The 27,840-nt window shown below is 42.0% G+C and overlaps 1 protein-coding gene across 1 annotated transcript; it reads right to left on the bottom strand.

Annotated features, from left to right (window-relative positions):
• Window positions 1-425: 425 nt before the first annotated feature.
• LOC306973874 (non-homologous end joining factor IFFO1-like) lies at window positions 426-27,840 on the bottom strand. The gene is made up of 9 exons (XM_079570940.1): window positions 26,912-27,840; window positions 8,253-8,313; window positions 8,027-8,122; window positions 7,804-7,944; window positions 5,857-6,044; window positions 5,634-5,748; window positions 5,460-5,558; window positions 2,794-2,924; window positions 426-694 (listed from the first exon to the last, which is right to left on the bottom strand). Exons 1-9 carry the CDS (start codon window positions 27,799-27,801, stop codon window positions 559-561), a joined length of 1,857 nt encoding a protein of 618 aa, XP_079427066.1. The 5' UTR covers window positions 27,802-27,840; the 3' UTR covers window positions 426-558.

The raw sequence follows: 27,840 nt of genomic DNA, 5'->3' as shown, positions 1-27,840 counted from the left end.
GCTTGTGTGTTAGCGTGTGTAAGCGTGTGTAAGCGTGTGTGTTAGCTTGTGTGTTAGCGTGTGTAAGCGTGTGTAAGCGTGTGTTAGCGTGTGTGTTAGCTTGTGTGTTAGCGTGCGTGTTAGCCATGAAGCTGTGTTGCAAAAGCCAACTCCTTATAACTGCATTAGGAAGTAACTTCACTTTTTGCTGTGATATTTATATTTCTACTGCTGCTAAAGTGGCATGAGCGCAGAGAGGGGGCGGAGTTAACTGAATCTCCAAGCGATTTGTTTACCGGGTTGGAAAAATACCTCCAGAAAATACAATATATCATATAAATGCCTGTACGTTACTTTGGAATGGCTAAAACAGCAGATGCAGGTCCTATAAGAGGTGGTACTCGAGGTAAAAAGTTTTTTGAAGACGAGCTACGGTTTGACGTCCAGTCGGAAGTAACGTGTGCAGATAATCCGCTGTGACAGAGTGTTGGTCACATCAGCGGATGTTTAAGTGTGAAAAACCCCTGGTGGAAGTAAGAGAAATGCCCTTTGTAGTAAGCAGATGATCATGGGGCAGTGCTAGGGCTTCCTCCAGGCCAGAGGGGGCGCTCCACAGCTGCTCTCACAGTCACTGTTCGGGTCTGGTTTCTTCTTCTCTCTGTTGTCGGCGTCGGAGTCGTCTGCTGCGTTCAGGAGCACCAGCGACGGCGACTTCCTGTGAGAAGAGAAGACTTCCGTTAGCACGTAGCATGAAGCTAACGTTAGCATTGTGGTTAGCCTCCACTTTGTCCCTGTCTGTGGCTCTGTTTCTGTGGCCGTTTCTTCTGTCGCCATGACAACGGGAGCTCACTTCATGAACTTGGAGGAAACGTGGAGAAAGATTTTGAGGGAAAATATATCGATTTTAACCAAACGGAGGCGCCGACATCAGAACAACAGAGATAATAGTATGAGGGAAAGAAACGCAATCCGTGCGACTGAATCAGGGTTCATGAAGGCAAGTCAAGTTCAAAGCTTTTTAATGCCATTTTAATGCCCAACTACTATATTTTAATGCCATAAGTCAATTACCCACAGAAACTCTGTTTATTAATGCTGCCTTCATTACCAGGAAATACACAAGAACACAGAGGTGAGAGTAAGTCACTAAATACAAGTCTTGAGTCAAGTCCAAGTCGTGAAGGTCCAAGTCACAAGCAAGTCCAAGTCAATTGTTCATGGGGTCAAGTCAAGTCAAGTCTTACTTTAGCCGGTAAGTCATTTCAAGTCGCAAAGGCCAGCGTTAAGCCTAATTCTTTTTTTCAAAATGAAAATATTAAAGGGGGTATTATGCAAAATCAACTTTTTCAAGCTTTACATCATGTTATTATGTCATTCCCTCATTAAAAACATGCCTGAAGTGTTGCCTTGGCACATTCACGTATTTTTGAGTAAACTCTGATGGCGGCCATTTTAGGGATAGGTTTGCCTGAGTCCTCCTAGGAACGCCCCCACCTCCTGGAGACGCCTCCGAGCTTTCGTCACCAGCCGAGTAACCAACCACTGCTCCTCAGCAGAACCCCCTCCCCACTGATGCCACAGACAGCGTGTGGAGGGGGCGTGTCGGAAAGGCTCAGAGGTTCTTAAAGAGACAGAGGCCTATTTCAAGACATTCACTACAGCCATTTTGAGAGAGACATTTTATACAAGGCAGTTATTCTAATTTACTGCATTTACAGACCAACAGAAGGTTTGGTCATCATTGTAGTGTGATATAGACTGGTGCTATGTGATTGAAAAAAGCATAATACCCCTTCTTTAAGTGCTTTCTCAAGATTTAGCGATTACATTTAAATTTTAAATGCTCCAGTCCATGTACAAAATTACTGGGACCGCATTTTAAGGAAGGGGAGTCTTTTAAACTTTTAAACATGAGCTGCTTTTCCCTGCAGTCTGAAAGTTAAATATAAAATAATATTTTTATTTTTGTTAGTTTCTAGTAGTTTTTCTGTCAGTGGTTCCCCTGTAATGCCCCAGCCCCTGTATACGCGGATTCGCCCCTGCTCCAAGTAGATTCAGAGCCTTCAGTCCCGCTGTCACTGGCCTCTGTGTGGCTGCGGGAAATGACCTCTAAATGCTGTAACTTTATAGAGAACGCCTTAAAAACACAGAACAGCCCAAAGATTTCTGTCATTAATCAGCTCTAACATCATGGTTCTGGAGGCTCCGTCTGCGCCGGAGCTTCAGTCATTGTTTCAAACGTTTTTCTGTCCTTAATAAATGTCTATGAATCTTCACCTCTTCACTCACTGTAGAAACTTTTAATGCATCCAAAGAAAGGAAGGAAACCGAACACACATGTGGCTAATTACCAAATGTAAACATAGATGCTTCACTTTTACGCAACGATTCCTGATCTTTCAACAGTTTCACTCAAATAAATAATAACTATAAAGTCACAGCGAGTCAATAAGAGTCATTGGCCTCTAGTCCAAGTTAAGACTCAAGTCACAAACAGCAAATCCCAACTCAAGTCTTTCTAGAGCTTTGGTCAAGTAAGTCTCAAATCCCGAAAACTGCCTCTGACTCCAGTCAAGTTATTTGACTTGAGTCCCACCTCTGCAAGAATATACTGTAAACTAGTAAGATCACATGAGAAAGAAGTCCACAAACTGACCAAAATGCCCCTTTGCATCTGCTTTGCTCGGCATATGAAGGTGGAAATAGAGGGGGAAATAAAACTACGAAGGCATAAGCTGCTCTCTGTCGCCGTGTCAAAGGTTCTTATCTCAGAAACTGAAAACGTCCCAGACTCCAGAACCGAAGGGGACTCACCTGTTTCCCGTCTCGGTGATGAGCCTCCTGCAGGTTTCCATCTGGACGTCCAGGCCTCTCTTCATGGAGCACATCTCCATGTACTCGTGCAGGTGCCTGTTCATGTCGCTCTTCGCCGTCGCCAGCTCCAACTGGACAAGGAGACAGAGTCATGCTTCACAAACTGTCCTTCACAAGTCGGTTTAGAGAACCGTGAACAGCAAGGCTCCTCCAAAAGGCACTGGAGAAACGTTTAAGGAGATGGTTATTGTGTCCATAATCCACAACAGGGTTTATACAGGCAGCAGCAAGTCCAATATAAGGCTTTTTCATCATTTCAATATTTGAATGTCACTTCTACACATTTACAAAGATTCAAAACAGAGGAATGAGAGGTCCTGCATATTCTTTTTTTTTTTTTCATTTTATTTATTTATTTCATTCAAAAGTGATGTCATACAATCACAATAAAACTGCCAAGCCAACACAGTATGAATGAAACGGAGCAGAGGAGAAGAACAAGTCTTATAATATCTGCCCCTTTTGTTACTTCACACCGTTGTCCTTTGGAAAATAGTATGTATATATGTCTACATACATATATTTACAGTCTTATATATATATATTTACTGATGTTTTTGTATTCTATATTCAGTTATTTACAATATATAAAATACAGAACCTTCGTATTCATGTTAGTTCAGATCAAATATTGAACTTTATTCATGTCTATGTTTCTGAAGTTTATTCCATAAACTGATTCCTGTCACTTCAACAGTTCGTTCCATTGCCTTAGAATTGAACCTGGGTTTATTAACCTCTTAACTCCCGCCTGAACCGAGAGCATTTTCTCCAGTTCAGCTTTACCCAAATCCTGTAGGCCAGTGCAACACCTCATTTGAAAGCTAAGACCTACAAAACTAAATTGATCTTTTTCATCACTTTTTTTGTTGGGCAGTCATCTCATTTTTGTCAAATGTTTGTGACTTTTTTGCCACTTTTTCGTCAAATTTTTCTATTTTTTTTGTCCATTTTTTGTCACTTTTTCGTCAAATTCTTATCACTTTTTTGTCCATTTTTTCCTCTATTTTTGGTCAATTTTTTCTCACTTTTTTCACATTTTCATCCTTGTTTTCGTCTCAGTTTTGTTGCTATTTTCACACCTTTTTTCCAGAAGCTTTTGGATTGGGGTAAAGCTGGAGAAAAAGTGCTCGGTTCAGGTGGGAGTTAAGAGGTTAAAGATGTTCCTTTCAGATTATACTGACTTTGTCTTTTCTCAAACATTTCTTGGTTCACTGGCAATATTTTTCTATTTGCTTTATACAAAACCTGGAGGATATTATAGTCAACTATATCCTCAAATATTAGTAACTTACATTTAATAAATATCTTTTTTCTCTGCAGCAAAAGTTTATTTCTGAAACGTGAACACCGCCCGGCAGCAGGCTGTGCTATGTTTTGCTCTCTCGCTCACCTCCACAGCGGACCGGGACAACCAATAACACTGCTGCACTTGTTAGGGCTCTCCCTGGCTGCAGATCCGCAGACTCGCATGAGAAAATCGCCATGAGGGAAAGTGTCGCAGTGACAACTACGAGGGAAAAACTTGCTTTCTCCGTGTTTTACAAATACAAACTGATGACTGGACAGATGATCGCTGATGTGCGTCTCCTTAAGGCCTATTCATATTCCACAAGACGCGAGAACTTTGTTCTCGCACCCAGAGCTGCGAGAACAAAATGACGTCATTTTGTTCTCGCAGCTCCTGTTCGGCAGCTCTTGCTGACGCATCCGCTCAGCAGAACTTTGTTCGGCAGGGCTGCGAGAACTCTGGCTGTGATTGGCTGGATTTTTAGTGGGCGGGGTTATTTTGGCGGAAGCGGGAAGCGAGAATCCAATGTTTACGTCCTAACACCGGTGCGGAAAATAGAGACAACATGGATAGTTCGCTGAAGGATTACAAGGACACGCAAATGGCAAAAAAGTCCTGGGGAGAAACACGCGGACGTTTTGGGCGAGGACGAAGAGGAAACAGAAGAGCCTGGTGCTACCTACGTGAAAGAAGCGAGTGATTAAGAAAAAGTGGTTCAGGCTCGTGGACGGAGGGAGACCAGGCTTGTAAACCTTAGACCCTTTCATCAAACACCGGGAAACGTCACCAACATGTTCAGTGAAGGTTCTTGGATGGACAAAACCTGTACTGAGCAACACAGACTTCAAACAACATGGTTTTACCGAGTGACACGGAGGTAAGCTTTTAACATTAACGCTAACGTTTCTAACATAATAAACCAGCAGGAGATGTGGCTAAACATGAAGTCAATATTCAAAATGTTTACAATATCGTGACTGATACATTTTATAATAGTTTAAACTCAAGTAGCTCGTTTTATTTCGGTCATTCCTTGTTTGTTTTGGCTGCGGAAAAAGGGGGCGTGGCAGTTCGGCAGAAACACGTCTTGTGGAGTATGAAATGTCAGAGCCCAGACGAACTTTGATCTCGTTCTTTTTGCCTCAAGAACAAGAACAAAGTTCTCGCGTCTTGTGGAGTATGAAGAGGCCTTTAGTGTAAATCAGAACAGCTCAGACAGGCTTCAGAGCAGAGCTTTACTTGCAATAAGTCGATATAGTAATGATCGCGACAGGCCTTCTTCCTAAAACAATAACCTCCAGGACCAGCCTCTCACCTCGATCTGGTCGATAGTTTCCTGATACTCCTTCTCCCTGGTTTGAAACAGCGACTCCGTGTCTTTGATCACTTTCTCGATGGACTCGTCCTGCGGCTGCTGCACACGTACAGGAACAGTGTTAAACATTACAATAACAGCGTCAGTAACGGCTGTAACGTCTGTGAGCCTCACCTCGCTCTGAGGCTCCACCAGCCCGTACCCGGGGAAGTCCTCCCACAGCAGCAGCGTCTCCTCCGTCTCCTCCCAGGCCAAGCTGTCGCAGTCGTCCTCGAAGTCACACTCCCGCCTGGAACACATCAGAGGAAACGAACCACAACAAAATCACTGCTTTAAAACTGAGACGTCGCCTTAAAAGCAGTAAAAAATAATGTGTTTAGTGAGAACATCCACGTACAGGTGGTTGAGCATCTTCTGCACCTGCTCGCTGATCTGATTGGCCGAAGCGCTGGACTCCTCGTCCTTGGCCCCGCCCCCCTCGCTCTCTGATAGGCTGCTGACCTCGTCCCCGTCGCTGCTGCCCTTCACCGATTGGCCGCTCAGCTTCCTGGTGCGGCGAGTGAGAGTGGAGGGCGGAGTGGACACCTGGACAGTTCACGACGTTTTAGAACAAAATCCACTTCTTATACAGGAGTTTTATGTATGTATGTGATGTAATGTCATAGCTACAGCTTTAATTCTGTCCAGTTTATGATGTTATTCAGTAAAATGACCGCAGCCAACAGTTTTTTAAATTGGTGAGAGAAAAATATACGTGGCTGAACATGTTTAGTAATCCTCAATATTGAATGATTAACACATTGAGTCACAAAAAAGGAAAAACTTGAACTTTGGGAGCTCTGTGATGATCAGAACTGACATAGATGACGATCAACAACTTGTGAAAAGTCACATCTGGATGTTTTATATATTATTGTGTTTTTTTCCTTTTGTTTTTTAGTTGGAGGAGCGCGTTTGACAAAGCAGAAACAGTTGAGATTTTAATATTTCTCTGAGTTTTTAAATGGTTAAAATCGGTCCAAGGACGACTGAGAAACATCCTGTTAAAGTCTTCAATCTGAGAACCAGGCTGTTTAAATAATGAGCGATCGACAACACACGTGTTTCAAAACATGTCAACAATGTTGTCGTTGAAACTTGGCGTGAAACGGAGATATTTAGGCATTTGCCTCTTCACATAACGTTAATGTCCGTCCAGGGAGGAGAGAGGAGTTAATCAGAAAATAGTGTGTTTCATAAAACTCCCGTTATCTCCGTTTCTAGGAAAAAAAATCAGGGATTTTGATCAAAACCAGCCTCTGTTTAGCTTAGATTTCTCAGGAACCGAGACACGTAGAATTAAATGGTTTTGTGTCCATAGCTATAACATAGAATACACTGTGGTGCTACAGATATCATGAGAAATGGTCTGGATTGTTGGGGCTCAATGTGTTAAAGAAGTCAAAAAAGGCACGATACACGGTCGGCCACCAGGAGGAGCTATTTCCCCATAATGAGCCGTGAGTTCTTAAAGAGGGGGTATTATGCAAAATCGACTTTTTCCAGCTTTACATCATGTTATTATGTCATTCCCTCATTAAAAACATGCGTTGCCTTGGCACATTCACATATTTTTGAGTAATCTGTAAAAACTCTGATGGCGGCCATTTTAGGGATAGGTTTGCCTGAGTCCTCCTAGGAACGCCCCCACCTCCTGGAGACGCCTCCGAGCTTTCGTCACCAGCCGAGTAACCAACCACTGCTCCTCAGCAGAACCCCCTCCCCACTGATGCCACAGACAGCGTGTGGAGGGGGCGTGTCGGAAAGGCTCAGAGGTTCTTAAAGAGACAGAGGCCTATTTCAAGACATTTGCTTCAGCCATTTTGAGAGAGCAATTTTACACAAGGCAGTTATTCTAATTTACTGCATTTACAGACCAACAGAAGGTTTGGTCATCATTGTAGTGTGATATAGACTGGTGCTATGTGATTGAAAAAAGCATAATACCCCCTCTTTAAAGAATTCAAAAAGGGCACGATACACGGTCAGCCACCAGGAGGAGCTATTTCCCCATAATGAGCCGTGAGTTCTTGTAAACTAAAGAGCCAATAGAGAGAGTACCATGACTGGCCGTCTCTGCAACCTGATGTCTCTGAGACGTCCCCTGAGAAAAGGCGAGACTCCGGGTCGTCTCAGAGAACAGCCTCGGCCTCAGTATTTGTTGTCCTGAACCTGTGAGACGTTTCTGTTTTCAGATGAACACAGACATGTTCAGAGTTGTGTTCATGTCGCTGTGGGACACATTCTCATGACGAGGCTGTGTTTGAGCGTTCCTTCCTCTGAGCCTGTGGCCGTGGTTTTGCACCTGGAACATGTTGCTCATGTCTTCGCTGTTCCTCTGCTGAGCCACGTCGCAGAGTTTGGCCGTGATGTCGATCCTCCTGCAGATGTCCATGTCCACCTTCATCGCCTTCTCCTGGATCTTCGTGTCCAGGTCTGACAGGTTCTGGAAACATAAACACATCTGACTCACACCTTTCCTTCTGTGTAAAACATTCCCTCTGTTGTTCCAGAATGTTTGAACTCACGTTGCTGACCAGGCCTTTGAACAGCACGAGCTCCGCCCTCAGATGCTTCACGGTGAGAGAGAGTTTGTCCTGCACCACCTCGCTCTCCTGCAGCTCCTGAAACACATTTACTGATTAAGCAGCAATAAAAGAAATGTCCAATTCAGCAACACATTTCACACCTTATAACCATCCCACCTCCACATCCTGCTTTATAATGACCTGAAAGCTTTTACGGATCGTTTACCTCGTCTAACTCTGCCAGTTTGTCCTGCAGGTCCATCCTGGCTGTGTACTCTTCCTCCCATCTGCAGAAAACACAAGTGGGAAATAAAGTCACTACAGAACATGTCAACTCTCGATTCATCTGCAGATTGTTTGTATGATGGTGGCGCCGCTTGAGGACGTCGGATTTCTCCAGTTTGGCTTTAAAGCAGCACTAAGTAACTTGTTTACCTGAATAAATCCTTTCCGTAGTCCCTCTGGGGGTAATACATACACTAGCAACTTCCCTGCACCGGGTCGGAGTCACCAAAACACACTAATGGAATCACGAAGAAGAAGCTAACAGGCTAACTGTGGGCTAGCACCACTTAAACAGTATCTACAGCCAAAAAATGATCTCCATTGTGTAATTGTATGAACAATATCCCTCTGTCCCTTTGTCTTTTCTGTCAGCGTAGTATTTACTCTCACGGACAATTAATGAGTTAATTAAAGAGCAACAAAAAAACGGTGAAATCACAACAAAAAAGAGACAAAAACACGACAAAAAGGCTTCGAAAAGGTGACAAAACCATGGCAATCTCTTTGAAATGTGGCTTTACACTAATCATGCTACTCCAGTTTGTATAACGGGTTATTTTCTTAAATTGTCAGCGATTTTAACCTCTTAACTCCCACCTGAACAGATCCCATTTTCTCCAGTTTGGCTTTACCCTAATCAAAAAGCTGCTTGGGGAAAAAAGCACCAAAACAGCCACAAAAACCAAGGATGTAAACGCAACAAAAATGTGACAAAAACTCAACCAAAATGTGACAAAAACTCAACCAAAATGTGACAAAAATTCAACAACAAAAATGACAAAAATTCAACAAAAAATAACAAAAATTCAACAAAAAAATGACAAAAAACGACAAAAATTCAACAAAAAAATGACAAAAAATCAACATAAAAAATGACAAAAAAATGACTAAAATTCAACAAAAAATGACAAAAATTCAACAAAAAATGACAAAAATTCAACAAAAAATGACAAAAATTCAACAAAAAATGACAAAAAGCGACAAAAATTCAACAAAAAAAAAGACAAAAAAATGACAAAAAAAATGACAAAAAACGACAAAAATTCAACAAAAAAATGACAAAAAATCACCAAAAATCACCAAAAAAATAACAAAAAAATGACAAAAATTCAACAAAAAATGACAAAAAAACCCGACAAAAAAAAGACAAAAATTAAACAAAAATGTCACAAAAATAATTTTTAAAAAAAGAAGAAAAACAAAACAAAAAGGTGACACAACACAGCAACAACGCAAGGAAAAAGATCAGTTTTGTGGGTCTTAGCTTTCAAATGAGCTGTTACACAGGCCTATATAACAGCCAAAGAGGACAGAATGCATTTGGTTTAGGCGGGTGGTAAGAGGTTAAGTAATTTTTCCAGTGAAGCCACTGTATCTAAGCGTAAACATTACATAAGGCCCATTTCGACAGCACTAGACAAGTCCGGTTCACTTCAGACCGGTTCATTTGGGGCGCGGTCTGGGTCGTTATGGGAGTGGCCATATGTCATATTCACATGTCACAGCCTGATATCACTTTAGTCCTGCATCAAAAGCAACATTTGACCATTAGGAGGGACGGAGGCTCCAGTGTTGGAACAGTTTTCAAGCGCCAGAGGAAAAGTCATGGAGTAAAAACGAGTAAACCTATTCTTTTCAGTTTGACACTGAATTCTAAAACAAAAGAGGGAGATACGAGGCCCCCAAATATAATAAATAAATATGAGGAAAAATATATAATTTAATTGAATGATTTAAAGAGGGGGTATTATGCTTTTTTCAATCACACAGCACCAGTCTATATCACACTACAATGATGACCAAACCTTCTGCTGGTCTGTAAATGCAGTAAATTAGAATAACTGCCTTGTATAAAATGTCTCTCTCAAAATGGCTGTAGTGAATGTCTTGAAATAGGCCTCTGTCTCTTTAAGAACCTCTGACCCTTTCCGACACGCCCCCTCCACACGCTGTCTGTGGCATCAGTGGGGAGGGGGTTCTGCTAAGGAGCAGTGGTTGGTTACTCGGCTGGTGACGAAAGCTCGGAGGCGTCTCCAGGAGGTGGGGGCGTTCCTAGGAGGACTCAGGCAAACCTATCCCTAAAATCAGAGTTTTTACAGATTACTCAAAAATACGTGATTGTGCCAAGGCAACACTTCAGGCATGTTTTTAATGAGGGAATGACATAATAACATGATGTAAAGCTTGAAAAAGTAGATTTTGCATAATACCCCCCCTTTAATATCAAAATCAGGCATAGGCTGTGAGCAGAGATGGCAAAAAATGGCTATATTTTCTGTGACCCAATCGTGATAGAGCCTTATATGTAAGCTGAGCATTGGCCTGACCAATCAGAGCGGTGACAAGCCCCCCTTCCCTCTCCCCCCAAACCGGTCTAGTTTGCAAACCACTCCAGACCCCGTGGCTGAAGTGGTCTGGGACCGGAGCGGTTTTGGACCCCAGAGAGGAGTGGTTCACTTTTGGCAGTGGAAACACCTTCAAACCACTCCGGTCTGGTCCTGTCGAAATGGGGCTATAAAGTCATGATAATCACAAAATAGTTCAATAAACGATACATTCTGGACTGGATATTTATCGCCACTGTATTTATTTGCATTTTCCCTCCATTTTTTCTAACACAGTGCTTTATATTTTCCCTAAAGTAAGTTGTATCTCATTGTATTTCATGTTCATTGTATGATATTCTAACCTCTTAACCCCCGCCTTCACTAAGTGCATTTTCTCAGCTTTACCCAAATCTAAAAGGTCACACCATCTCCAAGCCATGAGCAACACCTCATTTGAAAGACCTACAAAACTGATCTAGAAGGATATTTTTCCTCGCGTTGTTTTCCTTTTTTGCACATTTTGTTTCCCTTTTTTGATGCTTTTCTTTTGTCACTTTTATGTCATTTTTTTGTCTGTTTTTTCTTCTTTTTTGTTGCTATTTTGACCCTTTTTTTCCAAGTAGCTTTCAGATTTGTGTAAAGCTGAACTGGAGCAAATGTGCCTGGTTCAGGTGGGAGTCAAGAGGTTAAGAGAAAGTACTTGAGAGCTTCTGTGGCATTACGAGGTCATCAATAATATCGTTTATCGCGATATTTTCTTGCCTGAATATATGGAACTTCAGATTTTGTTATGGTTTTCTCCACAGTAAGAGGGAGACGTCTCATCCACAGACACATATATTACTAATGCACAGTGTGTATAATTGAAGAGCGCGGGGCAGGTCTATATCCGTGAGATAAATGGCGTTTTATTCCGGCTGCAGCTCCGTCCTTCACTGTTACGTAACGGCCTCAGACAGAAGCACTCGCCGTCCTTGGGGCTCCAGAAAAATCCATTCTCGACACGTCTTTGTCAGACGACGTCACTCTGGCACCGAGAGCGTTTCTACCTGGAGCGTTTACGAAAACTGTGGAATATAAAACGGTGACTGGAGAGAGACGGCCTCGAAGAGCAGAGTCTGAAAGTCTCACACAAACATCAGAACAAACAACTTTTACTGATGAGAAGTCGCTGCTCACGTGAAACAGAGGCTTTAGCAACAAACACCACAGAGAGAAGGTCCCGGGTTCGATTCCCACCAGGACGGAGCCTTTAGGTGGAGAAACATGGACAATAATTTTTCCTCTGGAACCAGGACTCTCCCAGAAAAAGATTCCTAATCTCAGTTGGAATTTCCTGGTTAACAAAAATTAGGACCCGACCAATATGTATTTTTGGGGACATGAAGAGGGTTGGTCAATATCATTTAACTAGATGTTTGTTTGTTTGTTTTTTATCTTTCAAATCGTCTATAGTTAAACATTTATTATTATATTGAAGGTTTAAATATATCTATATCTATATCTAATAGTTGACCAATGTGGGTTTTTCTGAGGCTGATACTGATTTACACCACTGATATTTTTGGCTAATATTTCTAAGAATGTCTGGTCTATAATCCTGTGTGTGAAGCTTCTAAACGTGTTGAACTGTGACAGCAGGGGGCGCTGTATGTTTATGTTTAGTAGGTACTTCAGAGGGAACACAAAAATCAGTAGATTCCAAAACAAAAAACGGTAAGTCTCTATCGCTTGTGGTTTTGAAATTATACCTAGCAGGTTGTGGAAGGGCTCAGAAAACAGGAAGTCTCGATCACTTTTGGTTCCGGAGATATCGGCCGATAAAAGGCAGATATCGACTATTGGCATACATCAAAAATACCACAAAAAATACCACAAACTACGAATTATTACCACGTGTTACGAATATTGTCCCGTTACTGTTACTGCCGTTGGGAACTGTCGCATCCAGTCAAGAACCTCTTAAGAATCGGGCAAATGTGGTACCTATAAGTATAAATAAACATAAATAAAATCGCTCCCATTCTCGTTTGCAGTTTTGTTTATAAGCGAAAATAAAACTACGCAAAGAGAGACTGGAGGAGGCCCGTGAGAGGAAGGGTGACACATATAAGGACTTAAAATCCTGCTGCCAAAGCCCTGGCCGAGTGTTGGGCCGTGGAGGTCGGGTGCTGCCCGGGCTCAGCCCGGGTTGGGTCGCCTGGGTGAGGATGTTTAACCTCTTAACTCCCACCTGAACATGTTTTCTCCTGTTCTCCAAATCTAAAAGCTTCTTCAAAACAGCGATAAAAAAGAAAAAAGAGGATGTAAACACAACAAAAAAGCGCTAAAAAGTGACCAAAAAAGCGAAAAAAAGAAAAGAAAAAAATGAAAAAAATCCAACAAAAAAGTGATAAAAATCCAGCTTTTTTTTTACTAAAATTCAGCAAAAAAATAACAAAAATCCTGCAAAAAAGTGACAAAAATCTAACAAAAAAGTGACAAAAATCTAACAAAAAAATGACAAAAATCTAACAAATAAGTGACAAAAATCCAGAAAAAAATTACAAAAGTTCAACAAAATCGTGACAAAAATCCAGATTTTTTTCTCTCCAAAAATTCAGCAAAAAAGTGACAAAAATCCAGCAAAAAAAAGACAAAAAATCCAGCAAAAAAGTGACAAAAGAACAGCAAAAAGGTAATAAAAAAGTGACAAAAACACATAAGGGAAATAAAAAGTGACGACAATGGCAAAGAGGAGAGAATGCATTTGGTTTTGGCGGGTGGTGAGAGGTTAAAGACCCGAAACATCCCATGACCCCAGGAAACATCACTGAGGATGTGCCCTAGCATTGAAGCCACAGAGAATGTGCAGAATGTAGATGTAGAATGTAAGGCCCTAAAGGTTTAACTATAGATAAAACGATATCAAATGAATCGGGCCTTACTCTGCACACTCGAGACGTGACAGTCAAAGGTTGTATAGGTGTCGTTAGATCATGACCTGTGGCACATCTCCTCCATCTCTCCTCCATCTCTCCTCCATCTCTCCTCCATCTCTCCTCCATCTCTCCTCCATCTCTCCTCCATTCTCCATCGTTCCTCCTCCCTCCCTCAGTGACTGCATTGCACCAGCGCCTCCCGTCCCTCAGTGATGTCACCTCATTGTCCCCTCTTCACCCACAGCCTCTCTCCTCCCTCTCCCTCCTGTACCTGTTTAAAACTCTCCTCCAATAACGTTTCCCACGAGCCTCAGCCGCGTCACAGTGACGACTGTATTTCTGCGGAGTAATCTGTTAAAGTCAGTGCGGTGCATTTCACAGTGAGGCAGAGAAGTTCCCATAACGAGAATAAGCGGAGTGGCTTTAAAGGAAACAGAAGACGCTAAATATCAAACTGAATGTGCAGGAACTGGCTGAGAGCTGATGTCTGTCGTAAATTAGGCCTGAAACTAAACTCGTGTGACCAGGCGGAATATTTACTCTGACCCTGATCATGCATTGGTGTGAAATAATATCAAGGACAAGGCTCCGACAGATGACTCGGTGAATGCCTCAGACAATGGGGGACAGAGGGTGAGGTAGGGCTGTGCAATTAATCGAGATTCGATTACGATTTCGATTACAACAGTAAACGATTACAAAATTAGCATAATCGCAAAAAATCGATTATAATATTTTTTTTCGATATTTTTTATTTTTTTTTAATGTATTTTTCGAATTTTTTATGTTTTTTTTCAAATTTTTAATTTTTGGATTTTTGTCACTTTTTTGAAGGATTTTTGTCTTTTTTTGATGGATTTTTGTCTTTTTTCTGCTGGATTTTTGTCTTTTTTTAATGGATTTTTGTCACTTTTTTGCTGGATTTTTGTCTTTTTTTAATGGATTTTTGTCACTTTTTTATGGATTTTGGTCTTTTTTTTTAATGGATTTTTGTCACTTTTTTGATGGATTTTTGTCTTTTTTCTGCTGGATTTTTGTCTTTTTTTAATGGATTTTTGTCACTTTTTTGCTGGATTGTTGTCACTTTTTTATATTTTTTTTTAAAGGCAACAAATAATCGTTTGAATAATCGGGATTTCAATTATGACAAAAATAATCGTGATTATTATTTTTTCAATAATCGAGCAGCCCTAGGGTGAGGTGCTGGAGGTCCCGTCATGGGAGGACAAGCCCCTACACGGATGTACCACCCAAACATACCTGAAGTGGTGGATATAAAGAAGTCCTACCAATGGCTAAACAGAGCCGGACTAAAGGACGGCACAGAGGACTTTCTAGACTTTCTACGTCTCTACACGCTTGATAACTCACATTTTAGATGCATTATCGGTTTGTTCTGAACTTGTTGAAGACAATCTGCAAATAGTTTGGTCAATTTTGTAAAGTATAAGGCCTAAACTCGACTCATTTTCTTTGAAATACTAATTCTCCAGGGTGAAGTCCACCTAAGTCGAATATTAAGTTTTAAAGCAGTACTAAGTAACTCTTCCCCCTAGAGGCCATAAGCGCAACTGCAGGTGTCGTAGCAAGTTACGATTTTTTAACTTATTAATTGTCTTGGAGAGTAAATACTACGCCGACAGGAAAGGCGAAGGAGAGAGGGTTACTGTGCATCCAATTATACAATGGAAATATTATTTTTCACTCAAACTTGGCTGTAAATACTGTTTAAAGTGACGTTAGCCCGCAGTTAGCTTTGCCCGTTAGCATGTTAGCTTCTTCTTCGTGATTTCATTACTGTGTATTGCTTTCTCCGGACCGGTGGCAGTGAAGTTGCAAACATGGTTTTCTGGCCAGAGACACCAGGGGGAGATGAAAGACCCTCCAATCATCCCATAAACACTTGCACTACTCCCACAGGGACTACGGAAAGGATTTATTAAGGTAAACACGTTACTTAGTACTGCTTTAAGTTGTTTTTGAAGCATAAGTAGCTTTCCGACGTTCTTGTTGTGTAAAAGTAGCTCGCCAGGTAAAAAAGGTTGGAGACCCCTGGTGAAGGCCGTTTTAGTTTCCTTTTAAAGTTATTTTGTTTTAAAGGCAACAGCTACAGTATATTTATGTTTTGTGTGTTTGGGTGGGGCCAGGTAGCCATGCAGTTCATTAAATGGACAGGTGGGGGAACTCTTGTGCTGTGAAAACTGTGGAACTGTGGAACTGTGGACCTCTGTCTATATGTGAACTTGTGGAACTTGGACCATATTAAACCCAAACTTCTCCGTTATCCTGTGAGTCTGGACATTCCATTTGTTTTTACTAAAAAGCACACGTCAAGCTAAGGCTACAGCCCAGGCTGCTTACTATGGCAAATTACCCTCAAAGACTGCCATAACACGCCTGGTGTTCAGGAACATCTGTGCAGAGGATGGGCTGGAAACCCCGAGGTCAAAGTGGGAAACTCCTCCAGAGCAGTGTCAACATATTTTAATTTAGTTTTAGTCTTTTGATGAAAATGTGTTTCAATTTTAGTCGAGATTTAGTAAAAAACAAATCTTCAGTTGTCGTCCAGTTTTAGTCGACTAAAATTGTCTTAAATTTAGTCGACTTTGCATTTATAACATTCATTATAATCATATTTAATGAAGGTCCTGCTTCATGGAGCTGCTCCTTTGGCAGAGGATCTACATGATCTGAGGCTCTTTCAGACTGACAATAGAAGTTTGGATGATTTTAGTCTCTCCTTTTCATTTCTATTTAGTCTTATTTTAGTCGACTAAAATATCTGGACATTTTAGTCATAGTTTTAGTCTCATGAAAACCTGTTAACCTCTTAACCCCCGACTGAACCGAGAGGATCTTTTTCCTCACGTCAACAGATTTTTTCCCCATCATTTTATTTGTTGGGTGTTCAACTCATTTTTGTTACTTTTTTGTCATTTTTTGTCACATTTTTGTCATTTTTTGGGTCATTTTTTCTTAATTTTTTCTTAATCAATTTTTTGTCATTTTTTAATCAATTTTTAATAAATTTTTTGTAATTTTTTGTCAATTTTTTGTAATTTTTTCGTCAATTTTTTGTCAATTTCTTGTGACATTTTTGTGACATTTTTGCCACTTTTTTAATACATTTTTCACCACTTTTTTGTCAATGTTTTCTCACTTTTTTGTCACATTTCCATCATTGTTTTCGTCTCAGTTTTGTTGCAATTTTCACAGCTTTTTTCCAGAAGCTTTTGGACTGGGGTAAAGCCAAACTGGAGAAAATGTGCTCGGTTCAGGCGGGAGTTAAGGGGTTAAGTTAGTTTTAGTCCAATTTTAGCCGTCAGAAACATCACTTTGACTAAAATTAAGACGAAAGGTGGTCGAGAAAGACCGAGCCCAGATCCTGTGGGACGTCCAGACACAGACGGACAGAATGGTAAAGCATGTGGAGGTGACAAAGAGCAGAGGAAAGCCGCTGTGGTCGACAAATACCAAGACTTCAACATCAGGAACACGAGAAACTAGAGAAACACCAGGGGCTCAGAGAAGAGCTGGAGAAAACCTGGAGGGTGAAGCCATCAGTGGTGCCAATACATCGAACTGAAACGTTTCCCAGACGTTAGGATCGAACTTCTCCTTTTCATTTACAAAACCTCAATGTCATGTAAATGGTGAATGACCTTTACTGTATTTAGAGCCTTTCTACCTGCATTAGGCACTCAGAGCACTTCCCATTAAGGAACCACTTACCCGTTCACGCTCTCGCCAAATATACAGAACCGGTCAAAGGCTTTGGAGACGCTTTTTCTGTATTTCCAACACTATTTACTCTGTGTGATTCTCACTGAAGGCCTTAAACTGTGAATGAGCACAGGAGAGAACCTTTAAGAATACGTTTTATATTTTAGATTCATCACAATGTTATCACCCTTTAATCTTTCTCTCAGTCTGTGAAGTGAAAACACATTCCCGGAGACGACATCATGAAGCTCCACACTGCAAAAAGTAATTAACTAGATCAGTATTAACAACTCAATTTGAGCACAACAATCCAAATTTTAGTTGTTTTGACTAGTTAAGAAGTTGTTGGGCATTTGTCCTGGATTATTTCACTTGTTCTGAGATGTTTCTGACTCGTTTCGATACATTTCGTCCTTATTTCAGGTCATTTTCTTTGCCAATGGGGTAAGAAAGTTGGTCTTGTCTCATTGGCAATTTTACTTTCTTATTTCAAGCGAGATTTACCCTAGAGCTGGTCTGAAATGTCCTCAAACAAGCAAAGCAAACTTGGTCAGATCAGGAAAAGTGTCTAAATGAGTGAAAACCGCTCAAAACAAGAAACATTTCCTCAATTCAAGTCATTTAAGCCAATGCTTGATATTTACTTTTTGTAGTGCACTGAGAAAAAGTCAAAAAGGCAAATCAGAAAGTAAAGCAAAAGGCGGCCATTTTGAAGAATCTGTTTAAAACATAATTTCATTCATTCATAAATTATTGCCTTCTTCAGTGAGAATCTATGATGTCGATGAAATAAAAGACAAAAAACAATTCCTAAAAAAGCGTCTCCAAACTTTTGTGTAAAATTATAACTATATTTGTCTTTTAAATTGTGATACATTTTGGACCATATGGCCTTTCCGGTAACACTTTACATTACGGGCCGGTAAATCCGTGGGACCTACAGTGGTACTTACAGTGGTAATTGCTAGTAATGACAGTGGTACTAGGGTTAGGGGTTGGGATTAGGGTTTGGGAGACACAGCGTTACCACTGTATCTCTCGTTACTAAGAGATACAGTGGTAACGCTCTTAGTAATGAAGGTTGTACTTCTATTTACTTTGGTAATTTAATTGATAGTTTCTAGTAGTTACAGTGATACATATATGGTACTTATTGGTAATTCAAGGATACTACAGCAGCAATTCATAGGTAGTAAATGTGGTACTTCTACAAACAGAAGTCATTTCTAGGATTGTGTGACTATAAAACCAACCAACCACTGTATCTAGAAGTACATACCTTGTAATTTTCACTATAGTATCCTTTAAGTACCACAATAAGTACCTAGAAGTACCACTATTATTACTAGAATTTACCACTGTAAGTACCACCATAAGTACCATTTTAAGTACCACCATAAGTACCACTGTGAGAACCACTGTAAGTACCACCACAAGTACCATTGTAAGTACCACTGTAAGTACCTAGAATTACCACCGTAAGTACCACTGTAAGTACCACCATAAGTACCTAGAATTACCACTGTATTACTGTTAGTACCACCGTAAGCACCATGATAAGTATCTAGAACTACCTCTGTAAGTACCAAGGACTTACCGGCCCGTAATGTAAAGTGCTACCGCCTTTCCCTATTGTTGTGTGTACAGACATTATTCTCCTGGATGTTCCCAAAACGCCCAAGGAGACGGAGACTTTGCCCCTCAGTGTCCGTTTGACTTTGCAGTTTCAAACCCGCCCTTTAAACCCACTTGTTTACCCGTTCCTCCCTCTGCATCTTCTTTTTCTGTTATTGCTCGATGTGAGTTTCATCAGGCCTTGTTTGTATCTCGTGATGTTTGTTGTTGTGATGTCTTTTGTGTAAAGACCTTGACCTTGAGCCACAGATGGAAAGAGGCCGTGGCTAAATCTGGAAACTGTGCTGAATGTTCCTGAATGTGCACCAGGGAACTCCAGCCCTTTGTGGAAACTACACAAAGACTTTACACATTTCTTCACGCGCTTCTTAACAGATTGAGAGCCAAAAACGGAAAAACTGTATATTTTTTAAATTACAAAACTACACGCTCTAATACACCATCCATCTTCTTCCACTTGTCCGTTTCCAGGTCATGGGGGCAGCTGCCCAAATCACATTGCACCAGCCCCCTCTGGCTCCTCCTGCAGGTGGAGGGTCCACAGGAGGACGGCCTCATGTTTCTAACCGGGCCTGTTGGTCTCTCATGAGGGGCTTCTGAACCGCTCTATGTCTGACCCGTCACCAGGACCTGTTTGCCCTGGGAGACCCTACCAGGGGCACGAAGCCCCGACATCAGAGCTCCAGGATCTTTCGGGCTTAAACCCTCTACCACATTAAGGTGGCGTTAAGGAGGGAACCCTAATACACCTTATGTGTGGTTTTGGTAGCTCTGTGATGAACAGAAGTGAAATAAATGACGATCAAAAACATTATTATTGCGTTTCTTTTCTTTTTTTTTGTCTGAGGGGGCAGGTGTTGTAAAGTGAACAGCTGTAGAGCCGACACTTCTCTCTCGCTCTCTGGAGTGTTTGACGAAGCAGAGCGGATTCACATGGAAATATCGAAACAGTTGAGATTTTAACATTTCTTTGAGTTTCTAAATGGTCAAAATCGGTCCAAGGACGACTGAGAAACATCCTGTTAAAGTCTTCAATAAGAGAGCCGGGCTGTTTAAATGCACACGCCATAAAAAACGATCGAGAACACGCGTGTTTCAAAACAGGTCAACAATGTTGCCGCTGTAACTGAGATATTTCTGCATTTGCCTCTTACCATAACGTTAATGTCCGTCCAGAGAGAAGAGAGGAGTTAATCAGACAGGAGAGAGTTTCATAAAACCCCCATTATCTCTGTGATTTTCATGAAAACTAGCCTCTGTTTAGCTTAGATTTCTCAAGAACTGAGGCACGTAGAATTAAACTGTTCTCACCTACGGAGAGCTGAGAGTCTCATCTTTCAAACGAGCCACAGCCTGTGTCCATAGCTATAACATAGAATACACTGTGGTGCTACAAATATCATGAAAAATGGTCTGGATTGTTGCCACTCAATGTGTTAAGTCACATTTTACATGTTTTTGTTCTGAACATTTGAACATAATCCACAAACCAATTCAGTAAATATAGTAAAGTATAAAAGGACTAAAGTCGTGTTGTAATACCTTATAACTCCTCCTGAGTCACAGTGTCTTCAAAGCACAAGTATCTCCCTGAGTAAGAGGAGTTAAATTCATCCGTATAAGTTCTTACTGTAAAGACGCCGTTGGAAAAAGCTGCTTCATCGACGTGACTCATTTAATCACTTCCTCCTAAAGTGAAGCTGCGTCTCTGAAAAGCCCAGAGCTGAACGGCTGCATGAAGTCAGTTTTTAATTCCCCGCGGTGTCGGGTTTCAGACGGATGGCGGCGGAGCGGCCGTCGCATAAATCCAGGTCTAAAAGGTCCTCATCTTTCCCGGGCACTTTAACGACTCGCGGTGATGAACTGTTTGCCAACGCGCTCTCGCAAACACAATCTGGAGGTTCGTTCAGACGAGGGAAGCGTCCGAGAATAAACGAGAGAAGGAAAACAGAGATGTACAGCATGAGGAAAACTGTCACTATGGGAACGGTTAATGGTTAGTTATGGTTAATGTCTCTGTAACGGCTGGAGAATCCACACGAAACTAAAACTGTCACAAAGCTCAACGTCTCCTCTCTCTGCACAAATGAGGTCACATGACTGTATGATAAAAGAGCCCAAAAGCAGAGAAAATATTTAAAATGATGTGACTTTCTGCCATAATATGACTCACGCAAACTCCACACAGAACAGGCCGCACGCACTGGAGAAAATGCCATCTTATCTTAGAAAAATAGCTTGATTTGTACTTGAAATAAGACTTTTAATGCAGATTTTGACTAGGTTTAGACTCGTCTTGAAATAAGATTGCCAATGGAACAAGCATTAATTTGCTCAAAATAAGACAAATTAACTTGAACGCTTAAAATAAGACCAAAAAAAACCCTGAAATGAGACAAAATGGTCAAAGACAAGAAAAATCTGTCCAGTTCCATTGGCAATCTTGTTTCAAAACCGTATCAAAAGCAGCATTAAAAGTCTTATTTCAAAGCACTTTTAAAGGGGCTGGAAGCAAGTTCGCCATTTTATACTCACTACTGCCACCTCAGGCCATATGTGTAACCGCACCTTCTGTATTAAGCTCGTGCATGACGGCAATTCGGGCCGAAGTGAGACATTTTTGAGTGACAGTGCAGGATTTTAGAGGCAGTTGTGGTGAACAGGTCTGAGCTCATTCTACACATTAGGACATGGCTGGAGCATGTAGGGGGAGGAAAATACATAATTTTAATATTTTTAAACTCCTTATAGTCCCTTTAAGTCATTTTTTCTCAGATAAGATTTCATTTTTGCCAGTGCGGTCCGGGAATCGAACCCGTGAGGGGACAGAGCGTTCTCCGTTGTCGGCCCTAAGCTGTGGAACGCTCTGCCCCCCCAGGTCCGAACGGCCCCCACAGTGGAGGGTTTTAAATCTCGTCTTAAGACCCATTTTTATTCTCAGGCTTTTAACACACTGCAAAAAGTATTTAACTAGATCAGTATAAACATCTCAATTTAAGCATAACAATCCAAATTTTAGTTGTTTTGACTAGTTAAGAAGTTCTTGGGCATTTGTCCTGGATTATTTCACTTGTTCTGAGATGTTTCTGACTCGTTTCAATACATTTCGTCCTTATTTCAGGTCATTTTCTTTGCCAATGGGGTAAGAAAATTGGTCTAGTCTCATTTTACTTTCTTATTTCAAGCGAGATTTACCCTAGAACTGGTCTGAAATGTCCTCAAACAAGCAAAGTAAACTGGGTCCGATCAGGAAAAGTGTCTAAATGAGTGAAAACCGCTCAAAACAAGATACATTTCCTCAGTTCAAGTCATTTAAGGCAATGCTTTACTTTTTGCAGTGCACCGCGTGAGTTGTGTGGTCCCCGTGTCTTTTATTTATTTTATCTTGTTGATTCTACAGTTTTATTCAATGTTTTTAATTATTTTTATTTTTATTAATGTCTTTTACAAACTATTTATTGTTTTATGCAGGTTTTAGTATATTCTTTTTTGTTTTATTTTTAATCTTTTTGTTGTTGTGGTAGAGCTAATAAGTATTGTTTCTGTTTTTAGGATCTCATGTGCAGCACTTTGGAAACATTTTTGTTGGTTAAATGTACAAATAAAGTGGATTGGACTGGATTGAGACCTTCTTGCAGTGAGGCCAAAGCGCTAACCGCTAAGCCACCGTGCCGAGTGTGGCAGGTTTGTGATCAGGGAAAACCTTTCGTGTTTGGACATTTCCTTTCAAAACGGTGTCTCTGCCACTGAGTCGTGTCGGTCACTGCTCCGACTAAAATGATCACATGACAATCTAGATCCGGCCTATTCAACTGGCGGCCCGGGGGCCAGATACGGCCCGCCAAACAGTCTGATCTTCCCATAAGAAGTAAACAACAGTAGGTTTGTTATAGACTTATAAATACTGCTAATGTACACGGCAGCGTATACTCTCTTTGAACACATTAGGATACCTGTTCCCTTTGCGATGCTGTGATCTTTTGTTTACACATGTTAAGTAGCCATGTGCTTTGGGTGTGCTGAGAGCCAGGCCTGTAACACAATAGAGGGAAAGGCCTTTAGATGCCAGTAGGACTTAAGTAACACAGTCACAGTGAGAGTTAAAGTAGTTCACTGCATTTGTCGCTGCTGATGGTTTTTAACAAAGGTAGAATAAAATTAAAAGTTTGAAGTTTACGCCTACAGTTATTCTATTTGAGAGATGACGGTGAGGATTTTGTGGCTTTCAGTGCAGTTACAAGTTTTTGCAAAAATATTTTTTCTTACCAACTCAAATCAATGGCCAACAAACTTATTTAAAGGGACTATACAGAGTTTAAAAATGTTAAAACTAAGTATTTTCCTCTCCCTACATGTTCCAGCCATGTCCTGTAGAATGAGCTCAGACCTGTTCACCACAACTGCCTCTAAAACCCTCAATCACTCAAAAAGTTGCTACTTTTAGTCTGAGTCACCATCATGCACGAGCTTAATATAGAAGCTGTAGTTACGCATAAGACCTGAGGTGGCAGTAGTGAGTATAAAATGACCAACTTGCATCTAGTCTCTTCAAAGAAAATTGTACTAATTTCCAGATTACTTATTTGCAGTGCACTGGAAAAAATCCATAACGTGGGGAGGGTTTGAGCACCTGAATGATCCTGGAGCTCTGTTGTCGGGGCTTTGTGCCCCTGTAGGGTCTCCCAGGGCAAACAGGTCCTAGGTGACGGGTCAGACAAAGAGCGGTTCAGAAGCCCCTCATGAGAGACCAACAGGCCCGGTTAGACCCATGAGGCCGTCCTTCTGTGGACCCACCTGCAGGAGGCGCCATAGGGGCTGGTGTGATTTGGGCAGCTCCAACAACTGCCCCCACGACCCGGCAACGGAAAAGTGGAAGAAAATGGATGGATGGTGCTGATTTTGAGCAGATTTGGACTGTATCACCGTCAATGGAATGATTATTTTCTTGCCTTTGACCTTTTTTGATCTCATTTCAAGTGTTTTTGTCTTATTTTACCTGTACATTTCTCTTATTTGAAGTGAGTGAATGCTTGTTCCATCGGCTCAGCCCAAACCTGCTCAATAATCTGTCTTAATTCCCCTCTCAGTGTCCGGCTTAACGTTACTTTAACCGATGTTATTTATCTGGATTCTCTCGCGGCGGCGGTGGCGGCGGTGGGGCTGAGTCTAAGCTCTGGTGGGTCAGAGAGTTTGATTCATTGATCCGTGTGAAGGTCGGACTCAGCGTTTTAGCTCCGAGCTCAGGGCCGTGTGTAAATCTCCCCGACACTTCGCCGTGTGATAATGGTTTATCTCTGAGACGCCGCAACATCGATAACGACTGTGTACGAGCGCGAGGAGGAGGTGGAGGAGTCAACACCCGCAAAGACATCACTTTGTGCATCAGACGGAGACTTTTATTTCATCAGAGAAATGTCAGTATTCAAAAGGAAATCTGCTACGACAGGCCACGTTTAAGCAGAAACAAAACTGCATCTGAAAATCTCCATTAGTTTATTATTGCTGCAACAAACTGCAGCCAAAATCCATCCCTTTCAGCGATCTTGGCCCTGAAAATGTTCCTCCAGGCTCCGCTGCTCGGAGGAAATGGATCCACAAACCCGAAACGACCACACGTCGATACGAGGGACGGTCGGTTTTCTTCACGTGAGACGCTACAGGTTCTACAGGTTCTAAATGTCAGAGATCTTTTTCATATAATCAAGCTTTTCTACCTTCATCAGGCTTTAGAAGAAAGGAACCACTCACTCATTCACACACCAGTGCACGCAGACACTGGGGGCGAGGAGGAGGAAGTGTCTTGCCCAAGGACGCAGCGACAGTGTGCACCTTTAGGAGCTGGGATTCGAACCCACAACCTTCTGATCATGAGACGACCTGCTCTACAGACTACATGGACACAGTTGAACTTTCTCTCTGTTACACCTTGATCTCTCAGCATCAGAGGCCGACGCTGGAGCTCGACCAGGATCAAACGAGATAAAATAAAGGCAGTTTGTGTGAAACCGCTCAGAGACCCCAGAGCTCTACATAATGGAGGGCTCAGTCAGGGCTCGGTTTGGTATCAGGGGTGTCAAACATACGGCCCGCGGGCCTAATCCGGCCCCTGCCCTGTAGAGCAAACGTTCCAGAGGAGGTAAAAAAAAAAAGTAAGTCTCGAGCCCATTCCTGTGCGGAGTTATGGATTTTTAAATAACCAGAATGCTCATTCTAGCCACTAGGGGGCATAAATAAAAAAAATGAAAGAGTTCCACACGTGTCCAGCAGACGGCACTGACATAACAAGAGCTCAGGATATGAACAACACATTATAGTTTGCCCCAGGGCGGCTGTGGCTTCAATAACAGCTTATCACAATGAATAATGACTATGAAGTACTTTGAGGAGCTTGTGACACCGGCTTGTAAAGTGCAATACAAGTGTAAGCTGTTGTTATTAATGAAGCTAAAGTCAAGTTGGGGCTTTGACCGAATCACAGCTCATTATTATTATTCATCTAGATACTACTGGTATCGGAAGAAAATTAGTAAAGAAAAAATATTTTTCTTCAGGGCACAAAAAAAAGGACGTATAAAAACAATGTGGAAACACAAACTACAAATGCAGTAAAAGGCAAAAAATGCTGCTGTACCAAGAGAGAGGGAAGTTGCTGCGTATTTATGCGTCGCCTTCACGCTAGCAAAAAAAAACGTCTCTTTAAACATAAAAATGGCCAAACTTGACGATATCTTGAGCGACAAAATCTTAACAATGTACAGAGCAAGGTTTAAATTTGAATTAAAAATCTACATTAGTTGAGATGTTAGTTACAAAGACTCGATATTAAAAAAATCTGCCTGAAACAAACTTCAAAATCCAAGACTGAAAGAGTCTGAGTAAAGTGGAGATGTTGTAGAGCACTGGTTCTCAACTCGTGGGTCGCGAGCCTTTGCCAGAAAACATTTCCTTTAATATTTAAAGTATATATTGTAGTAATATTGAAACCCGAGTTTCACCTGTACAGAAAAAGTGTCTGTCATCATTTCAGCTTTTGTAGCTTATTAACCTCTTAACTCCCACCTGAACGGATCCCATTGTCTCCAGTTTGGCTTTACCCCAATCAAAAAGCTTCTTGGGACAAAAGCACCAAAATAGCCACAAAAAATGAGAAGAAAATACGGCTGTAAACGCAACAAAAATGTGACAAAAACTCAACAAAAAAATGACAAAAATTCAACAAAAAAATGACAAAAACTCAACAAAAAAATGACAAAAATTCAACTAAAAAATGAAAAAAAATTCAACAAAAAAATTTAAAACATTCAACAAAAAAATGACTAAAACTCAACAAAAATGTGACAAAAACTCAACAAAAAAATGACAAAAACTCAACAAAAAAATGACAAAAATTCAACCAAAAAAAATGACAAAAATTCAACAAAAAAATGACAAAAACTCAACAAAAATGTGACAAAAATTCAACAAAAAAATGAAAAAAACTCAACAAAAAAATGAAAAAAATTCAACGAAAAAAATGAAAAAAATTCAACAGAAAAATGACAAAAAATCAACAAAAATGTGACAAAAACTCAACAAAAAAAATGACAAAAATTCAACAAAAAAATTACAAAAATGGAAAAAAAGAAAGAAAGAAAAAACATACAAAAGGTGACACAACACAGCAACAAAGCGAGGAAAAAGATCAGTTTTGTGGGTCTTAGCTTTCAAATGAGGTGCTACACAGACCTATAGCCAAAGATGACAGAATGCATTTGGTTCAGGCGGGTGGTAAGAGGTTAAACAACTATACTTGTGGAAAAGACAATATTTTACTTCATAAGTCTGAGTCATGTTTGGGTCGTGGCTTGTCCCAGGGCGACTGTGGGTCCCCTGAAGTTTAGCCCCTGCTTTAGCCTCTGCTGTCCCACAAAGGAAATGCCCATATTTGGATCACAGCCTTTCCTGCTACACGTGGATACCAAACTTGCCCATTAAAAGCGCCGTTTCTGACTCACCTCCTCTTGTACTCGTCCCGCTCCCGCTTCACTTTGGCGAGCACGTTGTACAGCGCCCTGATCTCCGGCGTGATGGTGTCGATCTGCACCCCCACGCCGTCGGGACAGGCCCAGGGCGCCCCGCACCCCCCGCCGGCCGCCGCCGCCAGCGCCCCGTCCCGGCCGAACCTCCTGCTGTGATTGAACGACCACATGGTGCTGGGCAGGAAGCGCGGCGGGGGCGGCAGGGGGCACCTCTCGTTCACGTTGCCCCCCCCGCCCGGGCTCGCCAGCGGGCTCGCCACGTTCGAGTTGCTGTCCGTGAACGGCGGCGGGTTCAGCGTCGGGGACAGGATCCCGCCCGGCAGGTAGGCGGGGTTGTTGGCGTTCTGCAGCGGGATGTACCCCGGCCGGTTCGGGATGGGGCTGATGAACCCGGTCTGGACCCCCATGTCCTTCGTGAACAGCTTGGCGCCGCTCTCCAGCTTCCTGTTGTCGAGCGCCTGCTGCAGCTGCTTCTCCAGGAGCTTGTTCCGCCGCTCCAGCTCGTGCACCTTGGCGAGGAAGCAGCGGAAGCGCAGGTTGAGGGTTTTGAGGACGCTGATGTTGGAGCCCAGGTCGTTGCGGAGGGCGGCGGCGGCGGGCGGGGCGCGGTGCAGGTGCAGGTACGCCAGGCCGGACGGCGGGAGCGAGTTCAGGTCGATCCCGGAGAGGTAGTCGTTGGGGGCGAAGCCGGAGCCGTCGCCCAGGAAGTAGCCGGGGTCCTGGGCGAAGGCGGAGGGGTCGTGCTGCAGGGGGTGGTGCAGCGACGGCGGCGGCGGCGGCGGCGGGTGGGGGCTCAGGAAGTTGCTCTCCCCCAAAATAGGATTCATGTTTGAGTAGGAAAAGCGGAAGTGCTCAAAATCCGGCATGAACTCCGGCGTCGTCGGCCTTCACAAAACAGCAACTGG

Source organism: Gobius niger (assembly GCF_951799975.1).
Source record: "Gobius niger genome assembly, chromosome: 14".
Classification (NCBI taxonomy): Eukaryota; Metazoa; Chordata; class Actinopteri; order Gobiiformes; family Gobiidae; genus Gobius; species Gobius niger.
Note: the sequence above shows the minus strand (reverse complement) of the source record. Positions and strands in the feature narration are given on the sequence as shown.